The sequence below is a fragment of the Salmo salar genome, chromosome ssa27, assembly GCF_905237065.1.
Source record: "Salmo salar chromosome ssa27, Ssal_v3.1, whole genome shotgun sequence".
NCBI lineage: Eukaryota > Metazoa > Chordata > Actinopteri > Salmoniformes > Salmonidae > Salmo > Salmo salar.
In genome coordinates this window covers 12,560,671-12,586,778 of record NC_059468.1, presented here as the reverse complement: position 1 = coordinate 12,586,778, position 26,108 = coordinate 12,560,671, and the positions used below count along the sequence as shown (strand labels likewise).

The window sequence follows — 26,108 nt, the reverse complement described above, 5'->3', positions numbered from 1 at the left end:
CACGCACACACACACACCTACACGCACACACACCTACACACACCTAAACACACCTATACACACCTACACACACCTACACGCACCTACACACACCTACACGCACCTACACACACACACCTACACACACCTACACGCACACACACTTACACACACCTACACACACACCTACACACACCTACACACACCTACACGTACACCGATACAGAGAAACACTCTGTGTTGAAAAAGCACAGATATGCACGCTGCAAAGTCCTCATTCCCTCTCGATATGGTCCACAGAGAGGCTCCAACTATGGCTCCTTCCTGACCATGGAAGGAAACTTCCAGATCTACGCTAAAACTGGCTACTACAAGGTCTGTTCTTTTACACAGGGCTTGTTGTAACACACCGACAATGCTTATGATATTTGCTTTATTAAGGATTTGTGTAGTGCTACCTGCAATAGTTGTTCCCACTTTAAACAAAGTACAATGTATAAAGGCTTTATATAGCATGCATAAAGGCTTTATAAGCACTACATAGATGCTTCACAAATCGTCTATAAGCGTAGGTTTTACTCTATAAATCAAGGGTTCTCAAACTTTTGGGGCCAGGGACCCCTTTTGTGATAGCAAATTCATTAGGGACCTCATCAGACACAACACGAGTGAGATTAAAATAACATAGTAGTTTTACTAACTTTGGCAGTGCATTGCCAGACGAACCAAGTCTCGGGCCCTGGGAAGGAACATTTTAAAGGCCCCCTCTTAGCATCGTAGAGAACATTTAGCGTTTTCAAGCTAATTCCCTGCAATTCTACACATTTTGTCATGGGGCAGAGAGATGCTTCGTTGTTGCAGATATAAAGCTAATATTGTCCAATTCAACACATTTTGCCATGAGGCAGAGAGAAAAGTTTACAATTTTAAAGCTTTAATTACAGGGCATTTATGTTTTTAAAAAAAAAACTTTTGGGGGAATACAAGAACTATTGAGTTGAAAAATGTATAATTGGTGGAGTTCTGTGATCACTACTAACCATGTGAGCCTCCAAGGCCCATGTTGCCCAGGGTTAAGAACATAGATTGTAGATTAATATGTCATTGTCTTGTATTGTAGTACACCCTCTAAACGTATTCCACTGATCCCTTTGCCATAATTAGTTTAATTTGATCTTGTTAATAATATTCATTTAAAAAAACATTGGGCCGCAGACCCCCTGCACTACCTGGACCCCACTTTGAGAACCCCTGCTATAAATGGTGTGTAAACATACATTGTGTGTTAATTATGTCACATTTGGCAATTCGCCCTACAGTGGGAATGATAATGTCACCCTTCATAAACCGTTTATAGTGTATGACATATGCTTACAGATGATTTGTGAAGCATTTTTGTAGTGCTTATGAAGCCTTAATCAGTTTTACTTCGTTTAAAGTGAGACCCAATATTTGCCAGGGATAAGTGTCCGTACCAGGATTCTGCTAGGGTTCACGTGGGCAGTTGCATCGTTTACATCCTTGGAGTAGGAATTACAAGTGCATTCCACACCCTTTAACAGTACTTTCAAATAAATAGATATTATTATATTATTGAAGGACACTTAAAGTCCAATGATGGTGAAATATTGTGTTAATGTGGCCTCCTTTTCCAGGGAAACATTTCGGCCATTAAGTACGTCACTAACAAGAAGCGCATCGAGCTCACCAGGAGGGTTCTCTTCGAGCTCAAACATGTGAGTGTTTTATTCAGTAGGCCTGTAAACATGTTGCCAGAGCAACAATGTCCTTTCTACTATTTCCTCTACTTATCACGTTCTAAGGTGTATACTTCGCTCAGGAGTTAATTAAATTGTAACTAAGTATGGTGGGGAATGTGTATGTTCATCTTCTTGCCTCCAGATGCGTGATGTTCAAAACGAGCACTTGACTCGCTTTATCGGAGCCTGTATCGATCCTCCTAACATCTGTATCATCACAGAGTACTGTCCTCGGGGCAGCCTGCAGGTACTTCACACAGCCTATAGGATCTCCTTGTTCTATTCTATAACCTCACGACCTTAGCGTTGTTAACTGAAACCCCTTTTGTTCTCTCATCTCCCACACCACACATTCACACAGTGATTAATGAGCCATCTAGCTTACAGTAGCTACCCTTGGGTCTTGAGATGGTTGGTTTGCCATCTAGGCTACATGTTGTTGAACACCAATAGCCTGTATGGATGGAATATGACATGTCATGCATATTAGTATGTCGGCATTGTGGCCTGGCATTGACCTGTTGGTGACCTTCATGTATAGCTGATTTGAAACATGGAATAGGGTCTGAATATGAGAGGGTGTGTGTTGTGTGTGTGTGTGTGCGTGTGTGCGTGCGTGCGTGTGTAAATAGTCACGGTTCTGTTCATGTGTTGTGCAGGATCTTATGGAGAGCGAGACAATCACCTTGGACTGGATGTTCAGATACTCTCTGATCAACGACATTGTTAAGGTGCGTCTCCATCCTTCATCCAGAGATTTTTTTTCCTTCAGATACAGGACAGTATAGAAGGAGGAAAGACAGGAGGGGGTTTGTGACAAAGTAGCGATGGGTCCTGGATTCGAACCAACCGGGTCACGAGCATAATATGTCTATGTGCTGAAGGGCCCAGACCACTTAACTGGTACTTAATGTTGTTTTCACAGTATCGGGGCTGGGGGAGAAGTCGAAAAGATTCAACTCATATTTATTCTATCGTACCTCGATAGCTTTTGGTTTTGTCAATGAAGAAAGTTATGCCAAGCCTGTTACCTGTCACTCCCACTTTCTTTCATGCTCTTACACTAGATTTGTGTCATATATTTTCAACAAGATGTTTGGGATAAGACCACATCCAACCAACCCGTCAGGTATATTGCCTGCAGCAGGAGTTGGGATTTTTCAGGTTTTGGAGATGTGTGTGTGTGTGTGCGTGTGCATGCGTGTGCATGCGTGCGGCCGGGCATGTGTTGTGATGCTAATGATGAAGGGTAGACAGATGGTGTCTGACTTCTCCTGGTGTCCTGGTTAGAATGATGAATGAAGAAGTCATGCATTTTACCTGAGTTAGTCTCGATTTAATGCCCCTCAATGTACTTTCTAGCAGAGATAGCCGTTGTGAGAAGGCCACAGGAAGTTCAAGGTTTGGCAGAGGAAGTTATGCCTATTTTCAATGGAAGTTAATGGGAGGGTACACATTTTTTGGTTATAGACCTGTAATGCATAGGTTGTTCAGCGAATGCAATTTCATTGGCTAAAAGCATGTGACAGTTCCTGCCCCTCTGCATGGACCTGTGCAGGAAACATTTTACACAGGGTCGCCCACTGTTTGGAGAAATATTGTGAATCACATCATCTTTCATTCTAGGGAATGGCCTTCCTTCACAACAGCGTCATCGTCTCCCATGGTAACCTGAAGTCCTCTAACTGCGTGGTGGACAGTCGCTTTGTTCTGAAGATCACTGACTACGGGCTGGCTAGCTTTCGCGAAAAGTCTAATATGGAGGACACACACGCCTACTATGCCCGTGAGTTACCAGAGCTGCAGAGACACACTCACGCGTAGACAAAGACTTGAACGCATGAGCAAACAAACACACAAACACACACACTCTACATTAACTCAAACCAAGTGATTGAGCGGCACGATTCCTGCTATTGTTGTTGTTGTTATTCAAACAAACTAAACATGCCATTTTTCTGATACTATGGTCTGTTTTACACAATATATTTCTGTCTATATGTTCTGTAACAATGTCCCCTTCTTTTTACTAGTTTCTACATTGTAGAATAATAGTGAAGACATCAAAATGATGAAATAACACATATGGAATCATGTAGTAACCAAAAAAGTGTTAAACAAATCAAAATATATTTTATATTTGAGATTCTTCAAAGTAGTCACCCTATGATGGCAGCTTTGCACACTCTTGGCATTCTCTCCACTGGCTTCATGAGGTAGTCAGCTGAAATGCATTTCAATGAACAGGTATGCCTTGTTAAAAGTTCATTTGTAGAATTTCTTTCCTTCTTAATGCGTTTGAGCCAATCAGTTGTGTTGTGACAAGGTAGGGGTGGTATACAGAAGATAGCCCTATTTGGTAAAAGACCAAGTCCATATTATGGCAAGAACAGCTCAAATAAGCAAAGAGAAATAACAGTCCATCATTACTTTAAGACATGAAGGTCAGTCAATATGGAACATTTCAAGAACTTGATGAAACTGCCTCTCATGAGGACCGCCACAGGAAAGGAAGACCCACTACATGATTCCATATGTGTTATTTCATCGTTTTGAAGTCTTCACTTTTATTCTACAATGTAGATAATAGTAAAATAAAGAAAAACCCTTGAATGAGTAGGTGTGTCCAAACTTTTGACTGGTACTGCATATATAGTCTATATTGTGTATGTTTATGTTTTATTATACAGGGCACATTCGAAAAAGAGACCTAGGTTTCAATATGTTGTGGTAGAAATTCTTGTACAGGGACACTTGAAGTAAATCTTAAATGAATCCCCGTTTATTGTCAGCGCGCTGGAGAGGTTCCAACCATCTTAATGCACCACAGTACACATGTCAATCAGGAGTCCTGCTGGGGCAGTCCCAGTAGTTGTCTTATATACGGCTATACACAGACAAGTTATATTTGCATGATTTAGTATAATTAATGAATCATTACCATTTGTTTAATTCATGTGACCGACAAATACTGGTTTAAAACATGTGACAGACAAATACTTCACGAGGCTTCTTCTCTCTAAGCTGAGACCATGAAACTGAGATATCTAGTTCGTTCTCAAAACAGTCATTTGTTTTCAAAACACGGTCCGGACGTACTGCCACATTGCAGCTACAGATAATGAGGATTTGTACAGTCAGCCACTTGCATGAACAAAGAAATTGGTTATTAGAACAGCACATGAATAGAAGACAGAAATGAATTATAAGAAAAGCACAAACATTAAAAATTCCATTACAATGTCTTCCCTGTTAAAATAAAGGTTTCCCCCTCTACCTCCCTCTTTCTTTCTTTCTTTCTCTCCCATCCCCCTTCACTCCCTCTCCGTCTATAGGGAAATTGTGGGCAGCTCCAGAGCTGCTGAGGGCAGATAGTCCCCCGCCATGTGGCACACAGAAAGGTGACATCTACAGCTTCGGCATCATTCTGCAGGAGCTGGCCCTGCTCCGAGGTGTCTTCCACGTCGAGGGGGACACCCTCAGCCCCAAAGGTGTGTGTGTGTCTGTGCGTGTTCTTCAGGAAAGTACAATGCATTCAGAAAGTATTCACACCCCTTGACTTTTTCCACATTTTGTTGTGTTACAGCCTGAATTTAAAATTGATTAAATTGAGATTGAGATTTTGTCACTCGCCTACACACAATACCATATAATGTCAAAGTGGACTTATGTTTTCCCGAAATGTTTACCATTTAATTAAAAATTAAAAGCTGAAATGTCTTGAGTCAATTTGTTATGGGAAGCCTAAATAAATTCAGGAGTAAACATTTTCTTAACAAGTCACATAATAAGTTGCATGGACTCACTCTGTGTGCAATATTAGTATTTAACATGATTTTTTTATCATCTCTATTCCCTACACATTAAGGTCCCTCAGTCGAGCAGTGAATTTCAAACACAGATTAAACCAGAAAGACCAGGGAGGTTTTCCAATGCCTCGCAAAGTAGGACACCTATTGGTAGATGGGTAAAAAATTATAAAAAGCAGACATTGAATATGGTGAAGTTTTTAATTACACTTTGAATGGTATATCAATTCACCCAGTCACTACAAAGATAGACGTCTTTCCGAACTCAGTTGCCGGATAGGAAGGAAACCGCTCAGGGATTTCCCCATGAGGCAATGGTGACATTAAAATAGTTTGAGTTGAATGGCTGTGATAGGAGAAAACTGAGGATGGGTCAACAACATTGCACTTACTCCACAATGCTAACCTACAGTAATTACAGGAGTGGAAAGAAGGAAGCCTGTAGAGAATACAAATATTCCAACAAGCCACTGAAGTAATTCTGCAAAATGTGGCAAAGCAATTCACTTTTTGTCCTGGATATAGTGTTATGTTTCAGGCAAATCCAATACAACACATTACTGCGTAATTTGAGTATTTTCAAGCGTAGTGGTGGCTGCATCATGTTATGGGTATGCTTGTAATTGTTAAGGACTGTGGAGTTTTTCAGGATATAAAATACATTTAATGGAGCTAATCACAGGCAAAATCCTAGAGGAAAACCTGGTTCAGTCTGCTTTCCACCAGACACTGGGAGATGAATTCAACTTTCAGCAGTACAATAACCTAAAACACAAGGCCAAATCTATACTAGAGTTGCTTACCAAGAAACAATGAATGCTCCTGTGTGGCCAAGTTGCAGTTTTGACTTAAATCTACTTGAAAATCTATAGCAAGACCTGAAAATGGTTATCTAGCAATGATCAACAACCAATTTGACAGAGCTTGAAGAATTTTGAAATGAATAATGGACAAATGTTGCACAATCCAGGTGTGGAAAGGTCTTAGAGACTTACCCAGAAAGACTCACAGCTGTAATCATTGCCAAAGGTGCCTCTACAAGTATTGACTCAGGGTTGTGAACACTTATGTGAATGAGATACTTCTGTATTTCATTTTCAATACATTTGCAAAAATTTCTAGAAACATGTTTTCACTTTGGGTATTGCCTGTAGATGGCTGAGGGGAAAAAAATTGATTTAATCCATTTTGAATTCAGGCTGTAACACAACAAAATGTGGAATAAGTCAAGGACTATGAATACTTTCTAAGGCACTGTAATTATATAGAATACATATCAAGGTAAATAGGGTTAGACTTAAAGATTGAAGTACAGACATGGAATAGCACTTGAAACACTGAAAAGAGAAAAACGGATGAGGTTGGCATTTTTTATTTTGATTATTTTGGGGAAAGACAAAGCATTTAATTGCACAATATATATTTATTTTATTACCTTTAACCAGGTTAGTCTCATTGAGATAAAAACAAATTCAAGAGAGGCCTGGACTATATTAGCTTCTGTGTTGAACACAAATCATTTTGAAAGGCATCTTGGAGAGAGAGAAACACTTTTCTTTTTTTTTCTTTTTTTACACATTTGTCATTTCTTATTTGTGTTCTCCAAGAAGCATGGCACTGAATCCAATTAGATTCTGAGAAGTGTGTGGGTTTCTCAACCCTCCTTCCTCCTGTCGCTCTCTCTATATCTCTCTCTCTCGGGAAGTACTATGAACATGTGTGTATGTGTTTGTTCATGCAGGTCTAGTAATACCTATAATTACTAGTATACTAATAATGTGCCCACCCCAGCAGTGATAACCCATAGTTGTAATACATTACTTTTTAAAATGCTAAATGTAGTCTTTTTTTGTCTTTTTCTCTCCCCCCTCTCTCTCTCACTCCCTCTCTCCCCCCCTCTCTCTCCCTCCCCCTCTCTCACTCTCCCTCCCCCCTCTCTCTCCCTCCCCCCTCTCTCTCTCTTCTTCCCCCATCTCTCTCTCTCCCTCCCCCTCTCTCTCTCTCCCACCCGTCTCTCTCTCTCTCTTCTTCCCCTTCTCTCTTTTCTTCCTCCTTCTCTCTCTCTCTTTCTCTCCCTCAGGTGTTTTTTTTTTATATCAATCTTCACCTTCCATCTTCCCTTTTACATTCCAGTCCTGTCAGCCCTGGTTCTGTCATATCTCTAAGGTGCCGATGTCACCATATATCTTTCACCACACACAGACACACACACAATGTATAAGTACACATACTTACACATTGTAAATTGCTGCCATCCACCTTATTCTCCAGGGAAACATAAATCTCCTGCCTAGGAAAATCTGCTCAGGACTCTTTGACATTCCCCTAAGTATGTAGGATCAAAAGTAGATCCCAGTGGTCATAAAGGGCTAGCTCCCTAGTTGCTGTCAGTAGAAATGCCTAGGCAGGCTCTTATGGAAGCACATTGTTATTCTGTACATGTAACAGAGTTAAGAATGTGCCGTAAGCTCACTCCACAGCTAGCTTGAAATGTTGCCAATCGGTTCGCATTTTGTCAAGCGGGGGTGGTCATGTGTGTTGGTGGGGTAAAGCAGGGGTTCCCAACCTTTTTTCCACATGGCCCCCTTTTCTCATTTTCATTGTTTATTGAGATTGCCTATATTAAATACACCACCAGTTTGATTTTGTTTAATTTGAGGGACCTAGGAAAATGTGTGTTTTTAACAGAACACATTGTTTCCTTCAACCTCATTCTGACTTGGCCTTTCATATTCAAGTCTATTAGGATGCCTCTGCGTTTGAAGTGCCGCCTCGTTCGGGAACAGAAAAGAAAGAGAGAGGGAAGGAGATTGAGACTTGATGACAGAGAAGAGACTTAGAAGAAGGAGTGTTTTGTTGTTGATACAGTTATGTCTCTGAAACTATTGACCTTGAGAAAGAGGCTGGTTTTACTGCAACCTTGGGACTATTCTAACGTGTCTCGTTCTTGTTACTGGAAAGGAAAAGAGGCTTGTCTGTCCAAGGTAGCTTTTCTAAATGAAGCTCACTCGAGCTCCACCTCTCTTGCTCTGAAATTGAAATGTGCCTTAGTACAATAGTACAATATGGTTTTATGGATTCTCACATATTCTCTCACCCCCCGTCTCTTCCTCCCTCCCTCTTTCTCTCTACCAGAGATCGTAGAACGCGTAGCGCTGGGCCAGTGGCCCTACCTGCGGCCCTCCCTCTGCCCCCAGAGCCACAGTGAAGAGGTGGGCCAGCTCATGCAGCGCTGCTGGAACGAGGACGTGAACGAGAGGCCCGAATTCCACCACATCAAGCTGCTGCTGCGCAAACACAACAGGTACACTATGTCTGTAGGCACTGCGAAAAACCTCCATTAACACCATGCATGTTATATGGCGCCTGATCTACAGACTTGCACTGATACCTATCCACTCACGTTAGAGATCTGCATGCATTCACAATAACTCTCCACACACAAACATGTCTGTGTTTATTTTACCCAACGACTTGATGTACTCACAACAGGTTTGCACTGCTCTGGCAACTATCTTCCAAAACCTCCCGCTGCCGTTTTACCTGTTCATTTCTCCTCTCCTCCATCCCTCTCGCCATCCCTCCCTCCACAGAGGTTATGGGTCTAATATCCTGGACAACCTGTTGTCTCGTATGGAGCAGTACGCCAATAACCTGGAAGAACTGGTGGAGGAAAGAACACAGGCTTACCATGAAGAGAAACGCAAGGCCGAGGCACTGCTCTACCAGATACTTCCACAGTGAGTGTATTAAAAGGACCACAGTGGAAATAAGTTGTTTAGCTTTTTTGTTATCCTAAATGATTTTTAAGTCAATGTACTAAGTTGTGTAAAAAATAAAAAAAAATTGGGTCCAAAAATTATACACACAAACATAATTTGGTGATTGGACTGAAACACACACACACACACACACACACACACACACACACACACACACACACACACACACACACTCTGCTTATCACTGTCTGTGTGTGATGTAGCTCTGTAGCGGAGCAGCTGAAGAGAGGGGAGACGGTGCAGGCTGAGGCCTTTGACTCGGTCACCATCTACTTCAGTGACATTGTGGGCTTTACCGCCATCTCAGCAGAGAGCACGCCCATGCAGGTCAGTCCTGAATGGACTTGGTCAACAGCAGCTTGACAATACAGTCTAGTCCTGATATGCAATGACTTTAGGCTGTCATGAATGAGAAGTGGAGTATGCCGTTTTTCTGAGCAAATGAAAATAATATATTTGAGTTGGGATCGATCAACTGCACTTCATTTCAGCATACTTGTGTTCAATGTGTACTTTTCAGACGTTAACTGTATTGCAACTGCCTCATATCTGAAGGCAAATGAATTGACTGTTATTCTACTTAAAGGACACATATTTTATGCAGTGGCTGAAAGTCTTCATGATTCCCTATAGGTGGTGACCCTATTGAATGACCTCTACACGTGTTTCGATGCCATCATCGACAACTTCGATGTTTATAAGGTGAAGTCAGAGTCTAAACCTTGTTATTCACACAGGGTGTGCACGCGTTTAATACAACTAATTCAGCTACTCAAGTCAATCAATCAAATTTATTTATATAGCCCTTCTTACATCAGCTGATATATCAAAGTGCTGTACAGAAACCCAGCCTAAAACCCCAAACAGCAAGCAATGCAGGTGTAGAAGCACGGTGGCTAGGAAAAACTCCCTAGAAAGGCCAAAACCTAGGAAGAAACCTAGAGAGGAACCAGGCTATGAGGGGTGGCCAGTCCTCTTCTGGCTGTGCCGGGTGGAGATTATAACAGAACATGGCGAAGATGTTGAAATGTTCATAAATGACCAGCATGGTCAAATAATAGTAATCACAGTGAACAGGTCAGGGTTCCATAGCCGCAGGAAGAACAGTTGTAAATGGAGCAGCAGCATGGCCAGGTGGACTGGGGATAACAAGGAGTTATCATGCCAGGTAGTCCTGAGGCATGGTCCTAGGGCTCAGGTTCTCCGAGAGAGAGAGAAAGAAAGAATTTGAGAGAGCATACTTAAATTCACACAGGACACCGGATAAGACAGGAGAAATACTCCAGATATAACAGACTGACCCTAGCCCCCCGACACATAAACTACTGCAGCATAAATACTGGAGGCTGAGACAGGAGGGGTCAGGAGACACTGTGGCCTCATCCGATGATGGGGCTTGAAGACTAGTTAAGTGCTCAAGTGCTTGAAGACTAGTTAAATCAGGTGTGTTGGAGCTAGAATGACACAAAGACCTGGACATGCTGTGAGCCTCCTATACCACGGTTACCCACCACTGGGTCAAAGACATATTAAAGAACCCTGGTGACAGCGTGACCGTCTCTCACTCTGTGGCGCCCTCAGGTGGAGACGATAGGCGATGCGTACATGGTGGTGTCTGGGCTGCCCGTGAGGAACGGCAATCTGCACGGCCGAGAGATCGCCCGCATGTCGCTAGCCCTGCTGGAGGCCGTACACTCCTTCAGGATCCGCCACAGACCTGCCCAGCAGCTCTTTCTGCGCAGCGGCATCCACAGTGGTGAGCGGCGGGAAGGGGGGGTTGTATGGTTCAAATAGTATTTGTTTTCTGACAAATGCACTTCCTTGAGCTTGTCTGACACTGTGGAATCATTAGGGTCTGTGGAATATTGTAATAGGTTGTGTGTGTGTGTTCTCTCCAGGCCCAGTGTGCGCTGGTGTTGTAGGACTGAAGATGCCTCGGTTCTGTCTGTTTGGAGACACAGTCAACACAGCCTCTCGCATGGAGTCCAATGGGGAGGGTGAGAGTGACCCATCTCTTGTATCTACAATCTCATGACCTATCAGGATACACATACACTAGTCCTTCTCTGGCTTCAAATGACCACCTTTCTGTCATGTTATCATCCCTCAGCCCTGAAGATCCACGTGTCGGAGGCCACGCGCGTGGTGCTGGACGACTTCAACTGTTTCCAGCTGGAGCTGAGGGGAGACGTGGAGATGAAGGGCAAAGGGAGGATGAAGACCTACTGGCTACTGGGGGAGAGCACCAGCAACATGGCTTAGGAGAGAGAGAGAGAGAGAGAGAGAGAGAGAGAGAGAGAGAGAGAGCGTGGGAGAGCGAGAGAAGGAGAGAGAGCGAGACACAGGAGAGACACGGAGAGAGAGAGAGAGAGAGAGAGAGAGAGAGAGAGAGAGAGAGAGATGCATACTGTTTAGACTGTATTAGAGAGACGAGGTAGAAAAGAGACGTAAGGGAAGGGAGGGCTGAGGTAAAAGGAACAGACATGCATACAGATTCACATGGGAATGGAGTGAAATGGAAATAAACCAAAAACTGTACTACTGACAACTCCCTCCTTAATGATAGTCTCATCGACAGAGTCTCACTGCTCTTCATGGGGATACCTTGGTTCCTATAGGTGGACAAGCCCTCTCTAGATTTACTTACCATGGTGGAGCTTCCATGGACAGCTTTAGACTTGTAGACTTGTAGACTCTCCAACCAAAGGAACGATATCACTGCTAAGCCGCCGTGTGCCGATTGGCGAGGCACCGCCTCTGATTGACACAGACGATGGGCATTTGCGAACGACGCCACCCAGTGTTCCAGAGTTGTAACTGTCACTTTTGTGAACAAACATTTTCGACATTCTTGTTGGACCTGTTGTTTGTGGTGACGAGAGTTGTCCAATGTGTTATTTTGTGGTTATTTGACTTTGTGACTGACTTGGTGTTCTCTAACATTTGTGTAGAGGCCTTAGTGTTATGTGAAGCATTCCCTGGTGTTTTTCTATTTATTTCACAGTGGTGTGTGTTCTATATTACTGTATCAGTTTGTTCTATATCAGTCGAACATGAATCAACTGAAGTCCAGAGGGCTATACAACGAATATAGCTCGATGTATTCGGGCTTTTCTGAAATTAGCTAGCTTCAGTTAGCTTCACGTTCCAGCTCAGGCTTCACACATGTTATGAAGGCAGATATTGATCGTTCACCCGCCGCTTACTTGAGCCGGGTTTGTAACTGCGCGTTCATGTCGCACATTGCTAGTCGAAAGCCAAACTGAGACAATACTGAAGCATTAGTCCATGGGCGAGTCGGTGACACATTTTCATTTTTGCCAAAATGTAAATGAAAGGAAAAACAAACCTGTAAATTCAGCAGGCTATGGTGTGAAATGGGCTATTGCAGGTGTCGTCTGTCTTGCGCATATCGTTTATTTGGTGTGCTTAGCAATGCACGAGTGCCACGACTCCCCACTCCTGTCGATAAAATCATTGTATGAATTCATACGACAGTTTTACTGCACGTGAAGTTTCAAATGCATCCTGTCATTACTAAATGTGTTGTGTGAAATGTATTTGAGTATTACTATTTATAACACACACAAATTTCATTGGCTCAAAGACTTAATTCGGGATAAATTGAGTAAACACTGAGTTAGCCTTTCTGGGAGTAGATTAGTTCTGAATGATATATATTACAGACTCATTTTGAAGTTCAGATTTTCGAATTGTGCTTTTTCCTTTTTTTTTACAAGATGATGTTATACTCAATAACTTATATTTCACACTCAAGGGTACAAAAGAATGAGTGAGTCTAGCTCTTCACTTCTGTTAATGATAAGAACGGTCTGATTTCTTTCAGACTGGGAGTCCTTCTAAATGGCATACATAGTATAGTGGAAAATTATATATTTAAATGGATATATGCCCATAAACTCTCAAAGTTGACTCTCTGAGGATACTGGTTTGGCTTGTGATTTGCAAACATGTTACAACAAACTACTTTTTTGCCTTTTCGTTCCGTTCGTTGGTGTTTTTGAGTGGCTTTGCTCGTTGTCTATCTGAAAGGAACAGCTGCACTACCTAGCTACTTGGCTCAGAAGTGGAGCATCACTGATAGAGGCAGCAGGCACCCATATACCAACCAGCTCTATGAACCATGTGAATGTGCTCTCAGTTGAACGGCCCTAAACCTTAAACTTATCATCAGTGAGAATATCCCCTTTCCAACTTAAGTCTAAATGAGTTGATCATTTCATTTTCCACGAGTGAATGTATCACCTAAGCCAAAGCCAAAACTCCTGAAATAATCAGGATTGGTAATGTGGAGTGTAAATGATAACAGCTCTGTGTGATGTCAGGGAGACACATCATTGATCAGTAGTAACTCACCCAATGTCAGGCTTGATCTGACTGGTAACCCAGCGGGCAACACTGGTTTCAGTATAATCTATTTTATGGCGTCGTAGTCAGGTTGTATACTGGTTGTGTGAAAGATTATGCAGAAGTTAATTATTTTTAGCAAACAGAAAAATAAGTCTTTGCCTGGTTGTAACAGAGACCAGTTGCTTGTAATGTGGTTGTATGATTTCTTCTCAACCAGAAAACCAGTTTGCAACCAGAAAATGACATCATTAAGACGATTCCAAGGCAGGTCCGTCTGCATACGGTATGTGTCCACTATGAATGTGGTCACATGGCTTCTTTAAATGCGTTTCTGATGCAGTAAAATGTATTGTGTTGTTTTGGTTGCCTTGTCTGTATTTTCGAGGAGTGGGTTGGTCTTTGAATTACTGTATGTTACAATGTACTGTTGTGTTTTTAAAATATGACATTGGCGTTGGTTTGGGGGGGGAGAAAGAAATGTTTAGTTACATTGCCTGTCTTGTTTCGGGTCAGTTGAATGTCTTTATAAAATTAGTTGATAACCCACATTTTCTTCTGAGTTAATAGCAATGTGTTATTGTGCTTGATGTAATTTTGGCCGAAACGTGATGTACTTTCCATGTTTAGTTATTTGTTAGACCTTACAATCTAAGTGGGACTGTCTATGCATACAATTGCATTTTGTATCACAGTAGGGCACAACAACCCACATACTCGTAGTCTAATCTACAGGTTACATATTTCTATCTATATATAAACTTGAAATAATAGAGATATAAGTACAAGGTCAAACAGTAAGTACAAACAACAGTAAAAAAAAACAGCTTCAAAGACTTAACACTTTGACTGCTTTTATTTGTACTGTGTAGCACTTTGAAAAAAGTTATTTGTCACAGAGTGCTTAAAAAAGATGCTGACGAGGCAGATTCTACACACAGTGTTAAGGAAGAAATCTGCAGTGGTGGAAAAAGTACCCAGTTGTCATACTTGAGTAAAAGTAAAGATACCTTAATAGAAAAGGACTCAAGTAAAAGTGAGTCACCCACTAAAATACTACTTGAGTAGAAGTATTTGGTTTTAAATATACTTAGGTGTTAAGCAAACTAGACGACACTATTTTATTTTTTACGGAGAGCCAGCACTCAGACATAATTTACAAATCATGTATTTGTTTTTAGTGAGTCTGTCAGAGCAGAGGCAGTAGGGATGACCAGGGATGTTCTCTTGATAAGTGTGTGAATTGGACCATTTTCCTGTGCTGCTTAGCATTCAAAATGTAACAAGTACTTTTGGGTGTCTAGGAAAACGTATGGAGTAAAAAGTGAATTATTTTCTTTGGGAATAGGTAAAAGTTGTCAAAAATATAAATAGTAAAGTACAGATACCCCAAAAATGACTTAAGTAGTGCTTTAAAGTATTTTTAATGAAGTACTTTACACCACTGGAAACCTGAAAGGAAGCGGAACCAAATGAGGAGTCTATCTTTCTCTGGCAAGTCAGCTGAAAGTTCAGATTTGATATGATCCTGTAGGTTAGTAATTTGTTAATGTCAAGAGATCAGTATTAAACCTCCTGAATCAATGCATGTTAGAGTCACCTCTGGCGGTGATTAGAACTGTGAGTCTTTATGGGTAAGTCTCTAAGAGCTTTGCACACCTGGATTGTACAATAGTTGCCCATTATTCTTTTCAAAATTCTTCCAGCTCTGTGAAGTTGGTTGTTGATCATTGCAAGACAGCCATGTTCAAGTCTTGCCAAATCAAAACTGTAACTAAGCCACTCATGAACATTCAATGTCGTCTTGGTAAGCAACTCCAGTGTATATTTGGCTTGTGTTTTAGGTAATTGTCCTGCTGAAAGATGAATTTGTCTCCCAGTGTCTGGTGTAATGCAGACTGAACCAACTTTCCCTTCAGGATTTTGCCCATGCTTAGCTCCATTCCATTTATTTTTCTCCTTAAGAAAACTAGTCCTTGCTGATTACATACACAAAACATGATGCAGCCACCACCATGCTTGAAAATATGAAGAGTGGTACTCAGTGATGTGTTGTAGTGTTGGATTTGCCCCAAACATGAAGCTTTTTATTCAGGACAAAAAGTACATTTCGTTACTACATTTTTTTTGCAGTAATACTTTAGTGCCTTATTGCAAACAGGTTGCATGTTTTGGAATATTGTTATTCTTTACAGGCTTCCTTCTTTTCACTCTGTCATTTATGTTAGTGTTGTGGAGTTACTACAATGTTGTTGATCCATCCTCAGTTATCTCCTATTACAGTCATTAAACTCAATAACCGATTTTAAAATCACCATTGGTCTCATGGTGAAATCAATGAGCGGTTTCCTTCCTCTGAGTTAGGAAGTTCACCTGTATCTTTATACACCATTCAACTTGTAATTAATAACTGCACCATGCTCAAAGGGATATTTCATTTCTGTTTGTTTTGTTTGACCTATCTACCAATAGGTGCCCCATTGGAAAATCACAATTTTTCCTTTTCTTTGTGGTTGTATCTGTGCTTGAAATTCACTCCTCGACTGAGGGACCTTACAGATAATCATATGTGTGGGGTACAGAGATGGGGTACTCATTTTAAAAATCACGTTAAACACTATTATTGCACAGTCATGCAACTTATTATGTGACTTGTTTAGCACATTTTTACTTATTTATGCTTGTCATAACAAAAGGGCTGAATACTTATTGACTCAAGACATTTTGTCTTTTTATTTTTAATGAATTTGTCAACATTTCTAAAAACAGAATTCCACTTTGACATTATGGGGTCTGTGTCTAGAAGGGTGATGCAAAATCTTGATTGAATCCATTTTAAACTCAGGCTCTAACACAGCAAAATGTGGAAAAAGTAAACGGGTGTGAATACTTTCTGAAGGCACTGTAAATCTTCTAGTTTCATGAGATTGAACACATGAGCAAAGCAACACTACTTAATTTCCTTACAATGGATGTTTTTGGAGCAATTACAGGCATTTCTAATCTCTGCTCAAAAACCATCATCTTCAAAAACCACTGTCTTAATGACTACAGTTCTCAGATGGAGGGGGAAGCAGTCATCACTACTGACTACTTATGACTGTAAATAAAATAAGTGTGGATTATACAGTTTAGCTATATTACTGACCGGGGTTGACGTCAATTAAATTTCAATCAGGAAAAAAAAAAGTTTTCGATGAAGAGTTTCTCATCAGTATATTGAGAAATCGTTAAAAATAACTTTTTTAATTATTTAATTTACATTATGAATTGACAGAATTAATAAAATAGTCCTGAACCCTGTTACTGACTTTTCATGTCTCCTGTGTTATTTATTTTTCATGCCGAAAAATCTGTTAAATGGATTGTGTTGCTCAATTATTTGGTTTACAATGAAACAGGGTAAAGGGGGGAGATTGCAAATGTGTTTCCTCTGTTACACCACGTCTTTGTTCAGGAAACATTCTGTCTTAACCAGGAAAATATGCATACCCACTTTGGATAGCTATGTTACTGTCACAACTTCCTCCGAAGTCGGTCCCTCGCCTTTTCGGGTGACGTTCGGCGGTTGACGTCACCGGTCTTCTAGCCATCGCCGATCCACCTGTCATTTTCCATTTTTTTTGTCTTGTCTTCCCACACATCTGGTTTCAATTCCATCATTACATGTTGTGTATGTAACCCTTTGTTCCCCCCATGTCCTTGTCCGGTATTGTTTATTGTAGTGCTTGTGCACGTTATGCTGGTGTGTGAAGGGTTTTACCCATTGATTTTTGTACTGTTTACAGTGGTTTTATTTATTAAACTGCGCCGTTGTAAATCAGTTTTGCTCTCCTGCAGCTGACTTCTCTGCCGCCAGTACGCACCCCTTACAGAATACCGGACCAAACTTATGGAGTCAGCAGGAGCAGGTACCCCGGGTATAGAGGTGGAGGAGCGCGTCCGGGAGCACGCAGCAATGCTCCACCATCTTGGCGTTGTCCAGACAATGGACCGCTGGGAGAGACAGGGCCTCCACCAGCACAGCTGCCTCCACCAGCACAGCCGGGGTCTCCACTACGCGTCCCTCCTTCTCCTGGTCCCAGCGAGATTCGTCTCTCCCTTCCCCAGGAATACGATGGGACGGCTGCGAACTGCCAGGGGTTCCTCTTACAGCTGGACTTAAACCTGGCAACCGTCCACCCGGCTCCTTCAGGCCGTGAGAGGGTGTCCGCCCTCGTCTCGTGCCTCACCGAGAAAGCCCTGGAGTGGCCAACGCCGTGTGGAGAGAGGGAGATGCGGCATTGAACCAGTTTGAGGAGTTCTCCCGTCGCTTCCGGGCAGTCTTCGACCGCCCGCCCGAGGGTAGAGCGGCGGGTGAACGCCTCTTCCATCTGAGGCAGGGGACGAGGAGCGCCCAGGAGTTCGCCCTGGAGATTCGGACCCTGGCTGCCGGCACGGGATGGAACGACAGGGCCCTAATCGACCATTATCGCTGCAGTCTGCGCGAGGACGTCCGTCGGGAGTTGGCCTGCAGAGACACCACCCTCACGTTCGACCAGCTGGTGGACCTGTCCATCCGGCTGGATAACCTGCTGGCTGCCCGCAGACATTCAGATTGGGGTCTGTTGGTTCCATTCCCCCAGCACCCCCTCTCCGATACCCATGGAGCTGGGAGGGGCGGTGCGCAGGGAGACCGGAGGGGGTTCCAGCTCGTGCACCATCTGTGGCCGCAGAGGTCACACTGCCGGTCGGTGCCGGGTTGGTTCCCCTGGGTATCGAGGTAGCAGGCAGGGCGCTCTGGCGTCACCCCAGGTGAGCCGGCACCCTTCTCACCCAGAGCCCTCTGTCGCACACATAGTCTCATCCTTATTGACTCTCCTGCGTTTCCCGTGGTGCTAGGCCTACCCTGGTTAGTTTGTCATGACCCCACTGTTTCTTGACCACAGAGGGCTCTCACAGGGTGGTCGCGAGAGTGCTCGGGGAGGTATTTAGGGGTTTCCGTTGGTGCTACTACGGTGGAAAGTCCAGACCAGGTCTCCACCGCGCGCATTCTCCCTGAATATGCCGATTTGGCTTTCGCAACCTCCAAAAAGAAGGCGACTCAATTACCACCCCATCGACGGGGCGATTGCACGATAAATCTCCTGGTAGAACCTGCACTTCCCAGGAGTCACGTGTATCCCCTCTCACAGGCGGAGATGGAGGCTATGGAAACATATGTCTCTGAATCCCTGCGTCAGGGGTACATTCGGTCATCCACTTCACCCGCAGGTGCAGCGGTTCTTAGGGTTTGTCAACTACTACCGGAGCTTTATCCGGGGTTAGCGGCTCGCTCCCATTACCTCACTGCTGAAGGGAGGCCCGGTGCGTTTGAAGTGGTCAGCTGAGGCGGACAGGGCTTTTGGTCACCTGAGGGCTCTGTTTACCTCGGCCCCCGTGCTGGCCCATCCGGATCCCTCTTTGGTGTTCATAGTGGAGGTGGACGCGTCCGAGGCTGGGATCGGATCTGTGCTCTCTCAGCGCTCGGGTACACCACCGAAGCTCCGCCCCTGTGCCTTCTCGAAGAAGCTCAGCCCGGCGGAGCGAAACTATGATGTGGGGGACTGGGAGCTGTTGGCTGTCGTCAAGGCTTTGAAGGCATGGAGACATTGGCTTGAGGGGGCTAAACACCCTTTCCTCATCTGGACTGACTACCGCAATCTGGAGTACATCTGGGCAGCGAGGTGATTGAACTCCGCCAGGCAAGGTGGGCCATGTTTTTCACCCGTTTTGTGTTTACCCTTTCTTACAGACCAGGCTCCCAGAACGTCAAGGCAGACGCGTTGTCCCGGCTGTATGACACAGAGGAGCGGCCCATGGATCCCACTCCCATACTCCCCGCCTCCTGCCTGGTGGCACTGGTAGTGTGGGAGCTGGCCGCGGATATTGAGCAGGCGTTACGTGCAGAGCCCGCTCCCGTCCAGTGTCCCGGTGGGCATCTGTACGTCCCGTCTGCTGTTCGTGACCGGTTGATCTATTAGGCCCACACGTCACCCTCCTCTGGTCATCCTGGGATCGGTCGGACAATGCGCTGTTTGAGCGGGAGGTACTGGTGGCCTATCTTGGCTAAGGACGTGAGGGTTTATGTTTCCTCCTGCTCGGTGTGCGCCCAGTGTAAGGCTCCTAGGCACCTGTCCAGAGGGAAGCTACACCCCTTACCCGTTCCACAACGGCCTTGGTCGCACCTGTCAGTGGATTTTCTAACCAATCTCCCCCCCTCACAGGGTAACACCGAGATCCTGGTCGTTGTGGATCAGTTCTCGAAGTCCTGTCATCTCCTCCCTCTGCCCGGTCTCCCTACGGCCCTACAGACTGCGGAGGCCTTGTTTACGAATGTCTTCCGGCACTACGCGGTGCCTGAGGATATAGTGTCTGATCGAGGTCTCCAATTCACGTCTAGGGTCTGGAAGGCGTTCTTGGAACGTCTGGGGGTCTCGATCAGCCTTACTTCAGGGTTTCACCCCGAGAGTAATTGGCAGGTGGAGAGAGTAAACCAGGATGTGGGCAGGTTTCTGCGGTCCTATTGCCAGGACCGGCTGGGGGAGTGGGCGGTGTTCATGCCCTGGGCCGAGATGGCACAGAACTCGCTTCACCACTCCTCCACTAACCTCTCTCCCTTCCAGTGCGTACTGGTGTACCAGCCGGTTCTGGCGCCTTGGCATCAGAGTCAGACCGAGGCTCCTGTGGTGGACGACTGGTTCAGGCGCGCGGAGGAGACATGGAAAGCTGTCTGTGTTCACCTTCAGCGGGCCGTGCTGTGCCAAAAAGAGAACGCAGACCGCCACCGCAGTGAGGCCCCGGGGGTTCGCACCGGGGAACCGGGTCTGGCTCTCGACCCGAAACCTGCCCCTCCGCCTGCCCTGCCGGAAGCTGGGTCCGCGGTTTGTGGGGCCATTTACAGTCCTGAGGAGAGTGAACGAGGTTTGTTATAGGTTACAGCTTCCCCCCAATTACCGTATTAACCCCTCGTTCCATGTGTCTCTCCTCAGGCCGGTGGTGGCTGGCCCGCTCCAGGAGTCTGAGGTGCGGGAGGTTCCCAGCGTATTCGAGGGGGCCCCGGCGTACTCTGTTCGCTCCATACTGGATTCGAGGCGTCGGGCGAGGGGCCTTCAGTATCTCGTGGAGTGGGAGGGGTACGATCCGGAGGAGAGGTTCCGGTTGAGGACGTGTTGGATCCTGTAATGCTGCAGGAGTTCCACCGTCTTCGTCCGGATTGCCCTGCGCCTCGCCCTCCGGGTCGTCCCCGAGGCGGTGTCAACGCGCAGCTGGAGCCGCGCGTCAAGAGGGGGTACTTATTTATTAAACTGCGCCATTGTAAATCAGTTTTGCTCTCCTGCGCCTGACTTCTCTGCCGCCAGTACGCACCCCTTACAGTTACTTTGTTTCCATTCTCTAATAATATTTTTTTCCCAGCAGCATGGTGTAACAGTTGTTTAAAATGACCTCTTAACTTCTATGAGCTACGTGGACCACCCGCGGTACACACTACCAACAGCCAGTGAAATATCAGTGCGCGAAATACAAAACAGCAAAAATCTCATAATTTCATTTTCTCAAACAATTAACTATTTTACACCATTTTAAAGATAAACTTCTCATTAATCTAACCACATTGTTCGATTTCAAAAAGGCTTTACGGCGAAAGCATAACATTTGATTATGTTAGGACATAAACTTCATAAGAAAAACCACACAGCCATTTTCCAAGCAAGGACATGCATCACAAAAACCAAAAATACAGCTAAAATATTCACTAACCTTTTGATGATCTTCATCAGATGGCACTCATAGGACTTCATGTTACACAATACATGTATGTTTTGCTCAATAAAGTTCATATTTATATCCAAAAACCCCATTTTACATTGGCGCGTGATGTTCAGAAAATGTATTCCCACCAAAACCTCCGGTGAATGAGCACACCAATTTACAAAAATACTCATCATAAACATTGATAAAATTTACAACAGTTATTGAAAGAATTTGAGAAATACTTCTCCTTAATGCAACCACTGTGTCAGATTTTAAAATAGCTTTACAGAGAAAGCACATTTTTCAATACTCTGAGTACATAGCTCAGCCATCAAAGCAAGCTATACAGATACCCGCCAAGTTCTGGGGTTAACAAAACTCAGAATGAGTATTATAAATATTCTCTTACCTTTGCTGATCTTCGTCAGAATGCACTCCCAGGACTCCTACTTCCACAAGAAATGTTATTTTTGTTCGAAATACTCCATATTTATGTCCAAATACCTCCGTTTTGTTTGTGCGTTCAGATCACTATCCAAAGGCATAATGCGCGAGCGTAAATCCAGACACGAAAAGTCAAATAGTTCCATTACTGTTCGTAGAAACATGTCAAACGTTGTTTACAATCAATCCTTAGGGTATTTTTAACATAAAACGTTGATAATATTCCAACCGGACAATAGCGTATTCATTAGAGAGGAAAAAGAAGGAGCGGCGCGCCAAACGTGCCCGCGCAGTAAACAACTCACTGGTCCCAGGTAGTCCACTCATTGACTGAGCTCCTATTTTCTGCCCAGTAACAGGAGAAGGATGAAACACGTTTCTAAAGGCTGTTGACAGCCAATGGAAGCCTTTGGAAGTGCAACGTGACCCCACAGACACTGTAGTTTCAATAGGGATTCAAAAGAAGAACTACAATTCTCAGATTTCCCACTTCCTGGTTGGATTTTTCTCAGGTTTTTGCCTGCCATATGAGTTGTGTTATACTCACAGACATCATTCAAACAGTTTTAGAAACTTCAGAGTGTTTTCTATCCAAATCACTAATAATATGCAAGTATTTGACTCTGGGCCTGAGTATTAGGCAGTTTACTCTGGGCACGCTTTTCATCCAAAAATGAAAATATTGCCCCCTATAGCCTAAAAAGTTTTAAAGTATCTGTCTGTTATCTTCTATAGTTATGCAATATTGTTGAACACATTTATCAGTTGAACAGAAGAATCTTGAAAGGAATCCTTTGGGAGCAAACATGTGTTGGGTCCCTAGCCATTAATTGCTCTGAAAAAGATCTGGCCCAAACAAGCTCCTCATTATGAAACTGAAGAAAACCATAGCAGGAATATGAAGTGGGTCTTCACACTCATCTGATTGTCTTTCTCTGCTTTCTGCTGTGTTGCTGGGTTCTTGTCAATCCAGTAATTTATTCAACCTTTATTTTAACAGCGAAAACATATTGAGAGCTAGGTCTCTTTTACAAATGCACCGATGTATATACAACATAAACATTATACCCATATTTATATTTATACATACACATACAGTACCAGTCAAAAGTTTGGACACACCTTCTCATTCCATTTATATTTTTACTATTTTCTTTATTGTAGAATAATAGCAAAGACATCAAAACTATGAAATAACACATATGGAATCATGTAGTAACCAAAAAAGTGTTAAACAAATCAAAATATATTTTATATTTGAGATTCTTCAAATAGCAACCCTTTGCCTTGATGACAGCTTTGCAAACTCTTGGCATTCTCTCAACCAGCTTCATGAGGGAGTCACCTGGAATGCATTTCAATTAACAGGTGTGACTTGTTAAAAGTTCATTTGTGGAATTTCTTTCCTTAATGCGTTTGAGCCAATCAGTTGTGTTGTAACAAGGTAGGGGTGGTATACAGAAGATAGCCCTATTTTGGTAAAAGACCAAGTCCATATTATGGCAAGAACAGCTCAAATAAGCAAAGAGAAGCGACAGTTCATCATTACTTTAACCTCTCTAGGGCCAGTGGGACGATTTCGTCCCACCTACGTAACAGCCAGTGGAATCCCGTGGCGCGTTATTCAAATACCTTAGAAATGCTATTACTTCAATTTCTCAAACATATGACTATTTTACACCATTTTAAAGACAAGACTCTCGTTAATCTAACCACACTGTCCGATTTCAAAAAGGCTTTACAACGAAAGCAAAAAATTAGATTATGTCAGCAGAGTACCCAGCCAGAAATAATCAGACACCCATTTTTCAAGCTAGCATATAATGTCACATAAACCCAAACCACAGCTAAATGCAGCACTAACCTTTGATGATCTTCATCAGATGACACACCTAGGACATTGTTATACAATACATGCATGTTTTGTTCAATCAAGTTCATATTTCTATAAAAAAAACTGCTTTTTACATTAGCATGTGACGTTCAGAACTAGCATACCCCCCGCAAACTTCCGGTGAATTTACTAAATTACTCACGATAAACGTTCACAAAAAACATAACAATTATTTAAAGAATTATACATACAGAACTCCTCTATGCACTCGCTATGTCCGATTTTAAAATAGCTTTTCGGTGAAAGCACATTTTGCAATATTCTGAGTAGATAGCCCGGCATCACAGGGCTAGCTATTTAGACACCCACCAAGTTTAGCCCTCACCAAAGTCAGATTTACTATAAGAAAAATGTTATTACCTTTGCTGTTCTTCGTCAGAATGCACTCCCAGGACTTCTACTTCAATAACAAATGTTGGTTTGGTTCAAAATAATCCATAGTTATATCCAAATAGCGGCGTTTTGTTCGTGCGTTCAAGACACTATCCGAAAGGGTAAAGAAGGGTTACGCGCCCGACGCGTTTCGTGACAAATCAATTCTAAATATTCCATTACCGTACTTCGAAGCATGTTAACCGCTGTTTAAAATCAATTTTTATGCCATTTTTCTCGTAAAAAAGCGATAATATTCCGACCGGGAAACCGTGTTTTAGTACAAAGAGAGAGAAAATAAAAACATAGGGTTGCCTCGTGCACGCGCCTCAGTCTCATTGTCCTCTGATAGACCACTTACCAAAGGCGCTAATGTTTTTCAGCCAGGGGCTGCCTCGACATCATTCAGCTTTTTCCCGGGTTCTGAGAGCCTATGGGAGCCGTAGGAAGTGTCACGTTACAGCAAAGATCCTAAGTTTTCAATAAAAAGAGTCAAGAAGCCCAAGGAATGGTCAGAGAGGGCACTTCCTGTACAGAATCTTCTCAGGTTTTTGCCTGCCATATGAGTTCTGTTATACTCACAGACACCATTCAAACAGTTTTAGAAACTGTAGGGTGTTTTCTATCCAAAGCCAATAATTATATGCATATTCTAGTTTCTGGGCAGTAGTAATAACCAGATTAAATCGGGTACGTTTTTTATCCGGCCGTGTAAATACTGCCCCCTAGCCCTAACAGGAGATGAAGGTCAGTCAATATGGAACATTTCAAGAACTTTGAAAGTTTCTTCAAGTGCAGTCACAAAAACCATCAAGCGCTATGATGGAATTCGCTCCCATGAGGACCGCCACAGGAAAGGAAGAGCCAGAGTTACCTCTGCTGCAGAGAATAAGTTCATTAGAGTTACCAGCCTCAGAAATGTCAGTCCAAATAAATGCACAGAGTTCAAGTAACAGACACATCTCAACATAAACTGTTCAGGGGAAACTGTGTGAATCAGGCTTTCATGGTTGAATTGCTGCAAAGAAACCACTACTAAAGGACACCAATAAGAAGAAGAGACCTGCTTGGGCCAAGAAACACGAGCAATGGACATTAGACCGGTGGAAATTTGTCCTTTGGTGTGGAGTCGAAATGTGAGATTTTGGGCTCCAACCGCCATGTCTTTGTTAGACACGGTGTGGGTGAACGGATGATCTCCAACGTAAGGCATGGAGGAGGAGGTGTTATGGTGTGGGGGTGCTTTGCTGGTGACACTGTCAGTGATTTATTTAGAATTCAAGGCACACAACCAGTATGGCTACCACAGCATTCTGCAGTGATACACCATCCCATCTGGTTTGGGCTTAGTGGGACTATCATTTGTTTTTCAACAGGACAATGACCCAACACACCTCCAGCCTGTGTAAGGGCTATTTTACCAAGAAGGAGAGTGATGGAGTGCTGCATCAGATGACCTGGCCTCCACAATCCCCCGACCTCAACCCAAATTGAGATGGTTTAGGATGAGTCGGATTGCAGAGTGAAGGAAAATCAGCCAACAAGTGCTCAGCATGTGGGAACTCCTTCAAGACTGTTGGAAAAGCATTACAGGTGAAACTGGTTGAGAGAATGCCAAGAGTGTGCAAGCTGTCATCAAGGCAAAGGGTGGCTATTTGAAGAATCTCAAATATAAAATATCTCACCAGATTCACAGAACTCAATCTTAATAACAACAAACCTTGTGGGCAGGTTTTCCAGGATTTGGGGACCTTATAGAGAGCCTGGATCTTGGTTGCAACCACATCCAGACCTTGGGTGATACTTTCAAGGAGGGTTTGCAGAAACTCAAGATGTTGGATTTGACAGGAAATAATATTAACCCTTGATATGTCCCAGAATGCTATATATTCTATGACACAAAATAAACAAATCCCTCCAACATTCT

At 43.4% G+C, this 26,108-nt stretch overlaps 1 protein-coding gene across 3 annotated transcripts in view; it reads left to right on the top strand.

Annotated features, from left to right (window-relative positions):
• Nucleotides 1–17,001, top strand: part of LOC106588322 (atrial natriuretic peptide receptor 1) — a 117,239-nt gene extending 100,238 nt beyond the window's left edge. For all 3 annotated transcript variants that reach the window (XM_014177183.2, XM_014177184.2, XM_014177182.2), the window contains 13 exons: nt 280–354; nt 1,635–1,715; nt 1,882–1,986; nt 2,399–2,470; nt 3,366–3,525; nt 5,075–5,230; nt 8,684–8,852; nt 9,142–9,288; nt 9,534–9,657; nt 9,964–10,032; nt 10,912–11,086; nt 11,229–11,327; nt 11,441–17,001. In XM_014177183.2, coding sequence (XP_014032658.1) covers nt 280–354; nt 1,635–1,715; nt 1,882–1,986; nt 2,399–2,470; nt 3,366–3,525; nt 5,075–5,230; nt 8,684–8,852; nt 9,142–9,288; nt 9,534–9,657; nt 9,964–10,032; nt 10,912–11,086; nt 11,229–11,327; nt 11,441–11,592 — 1,584 coding nt within the window. In that variant the 3' untranslated portion in view covers nt 11,593–17,001. The remainder of the gene's footprint in view (nt 1–279; nt 355–1,634; nt 1,716–1,881; nt 1,987–2,398; nt 2,471–3,365; nt 3,526–5,074; nt 5,231–8,683; nt 8,853–9,141; nt 9,289–9,533; nt 9,658–9,963; nt 10,033–10,911; nt 11,087–11,228; nt 11,328–11,440) is intronic.
• Nucleotides 17,002–26,108: the final 9,107 nt, after the last annotated feature.